The sequence below is a fragment of the Amia ocellicauda genome, chromosome 16 (genome assembly GCF_036373705.1).
Source record: "Amia ocellicauda isolate fAmiCal2 chromosome 16, fAmiCal2.hap1, whole genome shotgun sequence".
Classification (NCBI taxonomy): domain Eukaryota; kingdom Metazoa; phylum Chordata; class Actinopteri; order Amiiformes; family Amiidae; genus Amia; species Amia ocellicauda.
In genome coordinates this window covers 25,805,115-25,817,487 of record NC_089865.1, presented here as the reverse complement: position 1 = coordinate 25,817,487, position 12,373 = coordinate 25,805,115, and the positions used below count along the sequence as shown (strand labels likewise).

Sequence of the window (12,373 nt, the reverse complement as noted above, 5' to 3'; positions counted from 1 at the left end):
TATGCTAATTTAACCCCAACCCCTTCAAACCATTCTCTGCCCCCTATCCTGTGCCCAGTATAGAAGTGAGTAATTGTGGGATCTATACATAGACAGACTGATATATAAGGAAAGATCGATTTGACACTTTTACAGCATCTCATATTCATTCATCTCAAGAACATGATTAAACAAATAAACAACATAATCTTAATACTAGTAAGGGAATAAGTCATTATATTATTTTTTCAATACCAATGCCCCTCAACTACTGTGCATAATAGCCACAGATTTTCAGCTAGTGAAATTATTTCATTTAAAACCTTTGGAACATTTGTTTAATTATTTTCATTACAGAATTCAGAAGAACTTTGGCATCTATAGTGGAGAACATAGTATACGTTTAGTATGTGCAAATCTAAAATCTATGGATTTACAGTGTGAAAGAAGCAGGTGGGTCACTTCAATTGATTTTTTTTTTGTGCTAAGAGGTAGGAGGTAAAAACACAAACTGCAGCAGACAACATCCTTGATCAATGAAAATTTAATAACATCTTAAGGTAAAAATGAAAATAAAATTAGACACTGCCTGTACAAGAATGCAAATTCAGGAAGTCATTCAGTGGATATGAAACTAGGTCAAGTTTTATGCAGACATTTACATTGTGAACTCAAGTGTTGGACTATGTCCTGACTTCTAACTGAAGATTTTCAAACATAGGTAGATTTTCATTGGAGGCCCGAGAAGTTCCTGCCCTATCTAGGAGCTTTGAGGTTATATTTATTCCCCAAACAAAATAAATAAAAATACAGAAATAACTAAATGAACTCCATATTCTGCTTACTTCAGCCAATAAGGCAAAGCTTTAATGCCCCGTTTCTTAACCCTTCAACACCCACTTGAAATTAACTGTTCAACTTCATTCAGGAAAATGCAGACCCCTCGTTATACTTGAAATAAAGTATGTGATGGTTCAGACACCCACATGTGCGTAACCAGATGTGTAACAGAAAGTAGCAAGGCCAGGGAAAGGGAAATTGTAAGGCAAGAAATGAGAAATGAGAATCATAGGGTCCTGCAAACAGACCAGGCCTCCAACTTGTCCTCAGCTCAGTTCGTACGCATTCCAATACATGGTTGCACAAGCTCAAATGCTCTATCCACTTTCCAAAAAGTGTGCTTCACGGGGAACTGGACTGCTAAAACAGAACCTTCTACTGAGGTTCACAACATGAAATGTAACTCTGCACTACTTCTTGAGACTTAACTGCAACATACAGGTTAGGAATGTGTTGGTTGAATGGGGGGACACATAAGTGCCTCATTCAAGATGCATGTGGGTATGCAATAGCCCTGTGCGGAGCACACTTATCGACGGACCTTATACGCTGGAATATACTGCTTACGATGACTTTAACACACAAGCTGACGACCATTTTGGGTACTAAGAATTTAACCACAGCAATTCCACACATAGGAATACCCCCAGATATTGAAAAGTAGACATCCTGAAAGGCTCTATATACTGCATTCTGTTTCTTCTATGCATTAAAAACTGGCCTCTTTCAAATAAAAAGTTTGGATTACTTTCAGAAGTTAAAAAAACAAGATACTGAAATCATTTTCCCTTTACACAAATAAAATATATATCATACTAAAACAAAAGTCAGACTAACAATACATTGTGGAATAAAAGCCCTAAAACAGACTGATTTAGAGACATTGTTTTGAATCTGTCCAGATTGTGAAGATAGAAACGGTCATCACAATTAACTGTAACTTTGCATCACCAAAACCTCGATTCCAGACATAAATTGGAATTTATGTCCAGAGGTTACATCCACCAGAGATTATAACTCTGTCCCCTTCACAAAGATTATCCACAAATCTGCTTAGTGATTAAAAAAACATGATCTTGTGAAATTCCTTCAAGCAAAACTGGTGCCTTGAAGTGATCCTTACTGGAAGTTATGTTGTTGTACAATAAACTTGACTGAATTTCATGGTTCCATTATATACAGTGAATTAAGGCTGAGGTGACTGAAACTTAAAACTGAAGAACAGCTGCAAGAATTTGTGTTTTTTAATCAGTACTGCGTTCGATGAAAATGAGGGGAAACTATTTACCTGGCGAGAGAGAGATACTGATAAATTGAAAAATTGTACAGTGGTTGAGAATCATTTTGACAACATTTCTGGTTGCATTTGGTGTGTTTTACTACACAGCACTTGCAGACTTCTCAGATAAGGAATTACATGTTTATATTTGCATGCTGGTTGGCTGTCCATGCAAGAAGTGTTTAAAAGTTAAAGAAAGTAAAACAATGAGCTTAGAGGCTAAAACCAAACAAAACAGCATTTTGACAGAGACCCCTGTCCATTAATTTCTAGCATTTGGGGGCCGAAAGTCACACACTCATTTGTTAAGAATTTAACCGTCTGCCATTCCTGAATCCAGGAGAAACTCTCTCTGGAGAAGCAGGATGTGACACTTGGCAGAGATCGATAAGCACACCGATCCTTCACTGTCTTGAACCACTATTTTACCATTGCTGGATCGTGACACTGTGGATCGTCCACACTGTCCAGGACGCAGAACAAGAAAAACACTATGAATCAAATAAATTAAAAAATAAAGTGGAAAACTGCACTGCTCGGTACCCAGAGAGAAGAGGGCTCTTATGGAGGTAGTAGGAAGTTCAGAGACCTCTCCCGACTCTGTCCTCATATCGAAATCGGGTCCCTCGCTGTCTCGGAGGGCTGAGCATGTCTGGCCTGGTTCAGGACCCAGTTGATATCCGGTCTCTCCTGAGGATTGGGCACCATTATAGCGCTGAGTAGAGACTGCAGCCCCTGAGAGTACCTGCAGGAACAATAAGAAATTGCAAAATTGAAAAGTTGTTATACCTAGGACAATTTTTAAAACAAACAAATACAAATATAATAGATTGAGATTTTATTTTCCATTAGAATTTGGGTACTACAGATGGATTCACACTAGGCTGTGTCCAAAACCCACATACTACATATACGAAAGTTACACTGAAGTATGTACTTTAAACTTGTAGATTAACAGAACAGTGTTGATCTTTCCCTTCGCGGTTCAATGACGACTAACTGTACAAAAAAGTAAATTAAACATTTCCGACGAATATTAATTTACACACATATACATCATTGTTTAACATAGCTAGCCTATCTGTACAGTTTTTACTACTTGCACTTAAAAAAGTTAAGAGTTGTCAACCAAATTTCTCAGACATGAAATGACCACATCAGGCCTTATGGCATTGAAAAGTGTCCAGTGCTGCCATACTTCGTTTTCTAAATGGAAGCAGTACGTCATCCAGGTACTTTTCACATACTACTATATTCATACTGTCTATTTGGACATACTACTAATGGTGGTGTAGTGTTTTGATATACTACTTAATACCCTAGTATGCGGTTTGGGACGCAGCCTTAGACTACCAGAATGGTGACAGACTTTACTACTATGTCAGACGGCCAGTATGTCCTCTCCTCTAGTGACCCCTAGAGGAGGAGGACTGGTATTATGGGAGGTGCTGGAGAAAAGCTGGTATGCAACAGAATGCACACCAGGTGTTGACACTATTGTCCTATTACAGTGCTTTCCCATATGGAGATCAAAAGCATGTTTTGTTTAACACTGTACCACTAGATGTTTCTAGTTTCATTTCAGCCCCCCACTCCACTGTACCCACCTGCAGGGCTGGGGTACCGTGACCGGATTCTGCACCGCCAAGGCCACGCTGTCCCCCTTCTGGAAGATCATGTCATAGGGGCCCTCCAACATCATCATGCAGTACAGCACACAGCCCAGAGACTGAGGGGGGGCAGAGAAAAGCGGGTGAGCACAGAGTGACTGCAACCGGGCACAGCAGACCGGAGGTGCAGGACAAGGGCCTACCCAGATATCGGTGCGATCGTCGATGATGCAGTGGCTCTCCACGTTGAAGAGCTCAGGGGCCCGATAGGAGATAGTGCACCTCTGCGCCGCCCAGTCCTGCAGAAAAAGACACGATCCAAACCACAGTGGTCATCTTAAGTGTCTATATTTCAACATGTTGATTACATTCTTATGTTTTCATGAATCAGAGTTGATAACACTTTTTTATCTCTAAGAAAAAATAGACAAGTCATTATTTTATACTTTTCTTCCTTACAGATTTTTCTTCAGGCTTTTAAATCAGTCTTAGCTGACATGCAGCATTATTATTATTTTTTATGTATTCAGCGATTTCAGTTTCAAAGACAAGTGTCTAGACTGAGTAAAACAAATCCAAATAAAAAATAAGAGCTGCTGGAATGTCACACATCAAGAGGAAAAGTACTGCATATCAATATCAAACAGTACACGTTAAAGGGGGAACTAGCACGATTCCCAAGACTATACTTTTATGCATTTTATGTTGCTATGGTGTATAAGTAAGAACACTTTTCCAGTTTGATTCTATCGTAGAAAGAACTTTTAACATTTTTAAAATTAAAACTCACCAGATGATGGAGGATGAATGCTCTTTCAGGGTTCCAGGTTATGTCATGTCATAACTTCCTGGATAGCAGATCAGTGTCAGATCTTTTCTCTATTTTTTTCACTATGTTTTTAAATATTAGTTCAGTCTTTTCTACCACTATGGGTTGTTTGAGAAATAAACACAGGTCAGCCCGCTGGAAACCACCCCCACAAGCCCCATCAACTAGATCTGAGGAGTTAACAGCCAAACATTTTGGCCACCAGCCTCCACTGACTGAATATCTCTTTCAGGCCTTCTTTTTCAATCTTCATGGTGCATTTGATGGATTTAGTGCAGGTGGGAAAAGTCATAAATAAGTTAAAAATAAAATAAAATCATTAATGTTTCACAAATCAGTGAAATCCTCTTTTAATTATAGTTAATTTTTAATTTGAGACTTAGCACGGAGTGGAGTTCTTGTTAATGATCTCAAGGCAGCTGGGACCATAGTCACCAAGAAAACAATTGGTAACACACTACGCCGTGAAGGACTTAAATCCTGCAGCGCCCGCAAGTTCCCCTTCTCAAGAAAGCAGATGTACAGGCCCGTCTGAAGTTTGCCAATGAACATCTGAATGATTCAGAGGAGAACTGGGTGAAAGTTTTGTGGTCAGATGAGACCAAAATCGAGCTCTTTGGCATCAACTCAACTCGCCGAGTGTTTGGAGGAGGAGGAATGCTGCCTATGACCCCAAGAACACCAGGTGGAAACATTATGCTTTGGGGGTGTTTTTCTGCTAAGGGGACAGGACAACTGCACCGCATCAAATGGACGATGGACGGGGCCATGTATCGTCAAATCTTGGGTGAGAACCTCCTTCCCTCAGCCAGGGCATTGAAAATGGGTCGTGGATGGGTATTCCAGCATGACAATGACCCAAAACACACAGCCAAGGCAACAAAGGAGTGGCTCAAGAAGAAGCACATTAAGGTCCTGGAGTGGCCTAGCCAGTCTCCAGACCTTAATCCCATAGAAAATCTGTGGAGGGAGCTGAAGGTTCGAGTTGCCAAACGTCAGCCTCGAAACCTTAATGACTTGGAGAGGGTCTGCAAAGAGGAGTGGGACAAAATCCCTCCTGAGATGTGTGAAAACCTGGTGGCCAACTACAGGAAACATCTGACCTCTGTGATTGCCAACAAGGTTTTGCCACCAAGTACTAAGTCTAGGAAGTTATGACAGGACATCCTGAAACACACAAGCCAGCTTTTGACATACTCCATTATTTGGTGAGCTTTAAATTTTAAATATTGAAAGTTGATTATATGATACAAATGATCTGGAAAAGTGCTATACATGTTACTTCTAAATGACGACATTTAAAGACCTAAAACCATGACTTTAGGAGTTGTGTTAGCTACCTTTAAATATTAAAAAAAAAAAAAAAAAAAAAAACAGAAGGGACTTTTGTGAAAGGTAAATATTAAAACTTCCATTGAAAAGCACTGGGGTCAATTTTCTTTATGGGTCTGTGCAACCAGAAGAACAAAGGAACATTCATGACTGAGCAGGTATAGTTACATGTGTCTCTAGCCTTGCACCTATTCTGCTCCAACCCTCACCTGCACAGTCATGGCTTCTCGGGAGCCCTTGACTTCAATGCGTGCTTTGTTCATAGAGCCCAGGTCCATCAGGATGGCCCTGTCGTCCTCCTCCAGCAGAACATTAGTAGGTTTGAGATCCCTGTGGGCAGAACGGCACCACAAGTGAGTCACTGGGAGTTTCCCCAATGCAAAACATGGATGAGTGTCAAAAGGCTGTACTCGTGAGTTGTCACTCTGGGTGACAAGTTGATTGATATCTTGCTCCAGAAGCCTGTAGTTGCCTATTCCTGCTACAAGCAGCTAAACTAGAGCAAATGAGCACCAGCAAGATTAATTTTATGTCACATATCACACAGAAATAAAAGGTTTGCCATGAAACTGTTGTCACTATTATAATAAGCTACTAAACTCCACTGATGTAGTATGTCTCATTCTAGCATGTTTACAATTTCACATAGATAAACTTGTTTTCCTTTTCCTTTTGTTATATTCAAGCTTTTGCTCAGTTGGCCTGCTTCTTTTAAGACCGCTGGGTGTAACATTCCTGTTGTTGAGCTCTGTTTATCCATTTGCTAAAGGAGAAGAATCCAGTCAAGGTGTGGAGCTACAGCTATGTCAGAAAGAACTGAAACTGAATCCAGGTCACGCAAAGGAAGGAACCCAGCTGGCATGGCACACTCAAGAAACTCATACATGTATCAAACGTGAAATCCCTACATATATGCTCCATTTTAAATCCCTGTAGAGTCATTACCTGTGTGCATAGCCTTTGTCATGGATGGCCTTCAGCCCAGCGCAGATCCCCTGGAAGATGTGCAGGATCCGGCCCTCTGGCATGAAGCTGTTCTTGTCCCTCAGTTTCTCCAGCTCTGCCCACAGAGACCCTTTCTGCAGGACAGACAAGCACAGCCACTTAGATGTACCCATCTACCCAGACAAGCACCAGAGCGTTAGAAAAATTAGTCACTAGAAGAACAGATCATTCAGCCACTGTTCTCCATGACAAATGCTCATATGGTACACAGACAAAACTGCGCTTTAATCTTGAGATGCTGTATCTGTGTAATCGTACAAAGCTCACCCAATTGATTAACGTGTTAACATTACCAAAACTCCCTCCACATCTTTTGACTGGTGAACATTACATTTTTCAGGTGGAAGCACTACTGTCCCCACATTTAGAAAAAAAATCCTTTTACAGTTATTGTCAGCTTTTTGGTTAAATAGTATGATTTACTGTGAAGTACATTCAAATATATAGTACACGTTTGTGTAAAGTGTATCAACAAAGATTAGTAGAATCACATTTAAATAACTAATAATAAAATTGAACAGATCCTGTAGAGAGTAATATTATATATTAGTATCATATAAGTCAGTAGCTGATGAAGTGTATTTTTATTTTTCTATTATTAAAAACTTAAGACTGCTTTTGTGACACTGTATGGGCAGAGATTGCAGTCTCAACCTTTCTTTAAAGTTGTTAAGTCACTGTTGTCCCTCCTGGCCTTATCGTTTACTCACGCTAATGTAGGGCAGGAGAAGCCAGGCCTCACACTTGCCCCCTCGGTCCATGAAGGTGTGGGCTGTGAGGGAGAGTACATTGGGGTGGTTGAAAAGCCTGTGCATCTCCACCTCCGTCTGGGCCTCCCGCCGCCCTTCCCGGTCATGGCACAGGATCCTTTTCAGTGCATAGAAGTGCCCGTCTTGAGCCCCCTCCACTAGGTCCACATAACTAAAGCCCCTGCCAAGAGCAGACATTACACTTCAACCAGCCTGGTTTGCAGATTCCTCATTACCCAATCAGCATGCATTTCTCAGCACCCCTCTAAAACCACACCTTTTTCCTCCTCCATGAAACAACTTCTACTCTGTGTGCTCCTCCACCAATCAGATTGTGCCACCAGAATATCAGCATGCTCTACCCCAAGGGGTGCCTATTTATATCCCAGATATTAGTAATCCAGTAGTGTTTTATAGCTTTCCTTCCATCAGCAACATCTTAAATACTAGGAAAATGTGTTCAATTGGTCCAGTTAAGTCAATAATAATAATAATAATACTGGTAATAGGGACTCCTTAGCTACAGAACTTGCTACCCCAATCTCATTAGAACTCCATGATACCTGCATACCTTAAGCTAATGCACTGAGCATTAATCTTTTGCTAATTTGATACTGGTGCTCAACTACCAATTGCTTTGCTTTACTATGAAAATAATCGGGCATCCAGGCCAGTGGCCTCTTCTTACCCTTCGTCTAGCTTCTGGATGAAAAAGTAGCGCTTGTTCTCAATGGTGAAGGTGCCTCTGGAGCAGATACATAGGCCATGCCCCATTGTCAAAGAGGCACCCTTTTGTTCACTAAAGGAGAGAGAGAGAGAGGGGGAGAGAGAGAGAGAGATTTCAACGACTTATCAAGGGAAGGGAAACAACAGCCAGGTATCAATCACTAAATCCACCGCCTAAAAAAAAATTGGCTTTCCCCAAGCCAGGGCCAAACCTGATCTGTTTGGAAGCTGGACCCACTCACTGATCACAAATCCAATTCCAATTGATGATGAAGACTTTATCCTTAGCCTTTTTACCCCAATACAATCCTTCCCTTGTTTGGAAAAAAAAAATCTGAGATTGGTGGGTGGGTCACAGCTGCTGGACTGGAGGAAGTGGCCATCTCCTATGTAAAATGTGGCTTTACTTTGAGAGGCTCAGCTGTATGGAAGACCACTGATGGGTCTAGGTAGTGCTACACCAATTTATTTTTTGACTGTTCAGGGGGCATGGTTCGACATAAGGGACCACCCAACTGCCCAACGCCGGTTCCAAGTTCTACCAGGCAGGCTTCTTCAGTAGATAACATGCCCAACGGGGAAAGAGAAAATGTAACGTTATGTCATCGTGGATTATTTGTTTACACAGAAAACGGTATGACGTACAAAGTATTTTAATCTGATAACCTGATGTGTGCCAAATATGGCATTCGTCCGCACCGGGATCTTTTTTCCTACCACAACACCACTGCTTATAACCATACATAACATCCACAGTTGGGCAGGTACATTTTTTGGGTGGGGAAGTAAAATTTAAAGGCACTTCCCCTGTTGGGCAAACAAAATTTTAAAATTATGTCAGATCCTGGAGGGGCTTATGAATTGACTGAGGTGACTGACTGCTACAAGAGTTTGTATTGAACAAACAGCAAAAAAAAAAAAAGGGGGGGAACCCATTCACCTGGCAGGAGAGGAGAGGAATAATGCACATGACCACATTGCCAGGGTTTATCCATCTCTCTCTCAAGACAGGTGAATCAGTCTTCATTGTTTTGTCTTGCTCGGTGTCAGTTCATCAATACAAACTCCTGCAGATCAGTTTTAGGATCATCTCAACACTGTCTATCATTCTATACACCATGCAGGGGAAAAAACAAATAAAAAACATCTGAATAGTTTTGGTTCAGCAATACATGCATGCAGTGAAAAGTTATAGATGCACTTCTTTTCTAATGGATAGATAGAGTCAACAAAGAACCCAGGGGACTACTACCAGGTCTAGAATAAGAACATGGCTTCTGGAAGAGGTTGGAGAGATGCGGGGATCGATCGGCATCTAGCAAACAAAACAGGCCATTTTTAATCTCTGCAGTTTTTAATTGTTTCAGTTTTGTTCCTTGTAATAAAGCTAAACGACAGATCTGAAGCCTTTATATTGTTATGTACATTAAGATCCGGCTATGCCCTGGCTTAGCAAAGAACATACACAACAGAAATTCAAATGGCACAGTCAGTAACCAGATATGCTTACACAGACTTTCCCTAGCCAGTACTTTGACCACCTGCATAAACGAACATATCAAGAATCTGCCACAAGCTAAATACCCAGAGGGGCCAGCAACCATATGGACAAACGGGACTTTATTTGAAATGCCAAATGCGGGCATAAATCAACTGAAAGTCAAAGGGGTTTTGGGCTTGCCTACTTTTAAGTCCAGTGAACACAGAACCACAGTATATTTTCTCTTTATTATGTATAATTAATTTTCATTTGAAGTTGGGGTATCGTATAGGATTGTAGTGCTGTCTTTAGTTAGAATTGTGATTGGATACAAACCAAAAAAGTTCATAAACATTTAATGGCCCTAAATGCTCTTTGTGTCAGATTCTCCAGGTGATATATGGCAGTGGTTCTCATTCCAGGTCCTGCCCTGCTGTTTTTTTGTTCCAACTGAGCTTTCAATTACTTCATTATGTAAATGAGTTCAATGGAAGGTTCGATTAAGTAATTGGGAGCCTGTTTGGAACAAAAACCAGCAGGGCAGGGGGTCCCATGACCAGAATTGAGGACCAGTGGTCTATGGACACAGTCTGTCATGTTTGCTCTTGAAATCACCTCAATATATAATTGGCACATGTCCTGTTACACATTAGATTAACTCGAATTGGGCAACTGACCGATAGACGAAGCAGATTTTGTTGTGTTTGTTTGTATAGGCGTTACCAAACCGCTTTAACATGACAACATACATTGTGTGTAATATAAAATAATAATAAACATAGAGATGTACATAACAACTTGCTATCCGTAGAAAAGCCTGCTAGGTTAGTCATGAATGTAACCTCATCCATGCCCGCGATCTTTCTGTGTCACTGAATAATGTATACCCGTTACTTAGGACAATGACAACAATGTCACATTCATATTAGCAAAGATGTACAAGTTAGCTGTGTAAAAGTTAGATGACACTTACATCATACATTACATCATACTCAAGATCTGGATAAAAATAATTACATATATTGCTAACGTGGCACTATGTTATTTGAAACATACGTTCAGTATGTGACTAGCTTTTAGTTTTACTAGTGATGTACATTTTAGCACGTGTAAACCCGACAACTGTGGAGACGTTGCTATTCAAGACAGAATTGTATAAATTAATACGTTTTTTTTATCATTATTAATTGGTTTACAATTACCGTATCCCAGTATATTGCGATTCTGTACTCTGCGTCTTCCTTGTGTATCTTCACCTGCAACTGATTTCCGGGTTGGTTCATAGCATTCATGCGGTGAAGACGTCATCGGTGTTCCCTCCCCTCGGCCTCACAGAAGAGCGTCGGCGCAGATTTCCGCAGTTCTGCGCAGACCTGCACAATTCCATCGTTCCATTGGTGGAGCCCCGCAGAACTGCGGAAATTTGAATTACACGAACGTGAAATAATTTACACATCTAGACACCGTGAGCAGCATCCGGGTTCTGCTGTGCGGGCTGCGGGTTCATCAATGGTAGCTATATTGTATTCACAACTGGATATATTGGCATTATGTTACACAACCTAAGCAATGCAACTGTATGTGTTTGACCATTACAAAATGTCCCAAAATATAATGGTGGCTAGAAACTGGGGAGGACAGTACAAAAGCGCATTGTTTCATACACCGTTTGCTCTACCGTAGGACCATTAAGATCACCGAGTTGTGGTTAAAATCATCAGGTCGAGGTAAACAAACTGTAGTTAACCTAATCGTTTTGTCACCAGACTCACCGAAGAAAACACAACGGCGAGACTCATTCTGGACAACATGGCTGCCAATTCTGAGTCGTTAAACTCCAGACACCTAATTTAATATATTTGTGGATTCGGTCACTCGCAAATCGTGAGAGAAATGACAAGCATAAGCTCTACCGATCATATCATGATTAAAACAATAATTATGTCAAGCATGTATAAGATTTTTAATAATAATAATAATAACTCAACTTCTAAGGTGATTTATCAAGACACGCTAAACTGGTGTACTCCAGTATAATGTAAATTTACTAACATACATTTCCAGTATACTACAAAATATCTCAAAAGTACACTACTAGTATTCTATAACGTTAGTTATATCAATATACTAACGTATATTGTACCAGTAGAAGACTAATAGAGTAAATATGAACAAGGAAAACATAATTCACGTATTTTAAACACAGGAATTGTTCTTTATTCAATGACACTCACTGAGAGGCAGGCAGGACAGAATCACAAAGGTAGAGAGGCTGTGACAGGCTTTAACTGACAGGCCTGGGGTGGACAGACGAAGGTTCACACAGATGGACGGGAATGCACAGGATGGAGAGTCCACATAAAAATCCACAAATCAAATATTTAGAAAGGCTTATGACCACTCCTTTGCCCACACAGTCCAACAAAGTCTGTGAGGCTGCCCTTCCCACCGTCCCCTGTGCTCCATGGCTTTGAGTTGCAGCCTCTGGTGCTACAATATTAAAAGTACAACAGTACACTTTAAGTGTTCTTATCAACCTAATGA

The 12,373-nt window shown here is 40.6% G+C and overlaps 1 protein-coding gene across 1 annotated transcript; it reads right to left on the bottom strand.

Annotated features, from left to right (window-relative positions):
- Positions 1–507: 507 nt before the first annotated feature.
- Positions 508–11,142, bottom strand: stk16 (serine/threonine kinase 16). The gene is made up of 8 exons (XM_066687870.1): positions 11,032–11,142; positions 8,312–8,422; positions 7,585–7,804; positions 6,815–6,948; positions 6,079–6,199; positions 3,912–4,007; positions 3,706–3,827; positions 508–2,843 (listed from the first exon to the last, which is right to left on the bottom strand). The coding sequence occupies exons 2-8, from the start codon at positions 8,395–8,397 to the stop codon at positions 2,705–2,707; spliced, it is 918 nt and encodes a 305-aa protein (XP_066543967.1). The 5' UTR covers positions 8,398–8,422; positions 11,032–11,142; the 3' UTR covers positions 508–2,704.
- Positions 11,143–12,373: the final 1,231 nt, after the last annotated feature.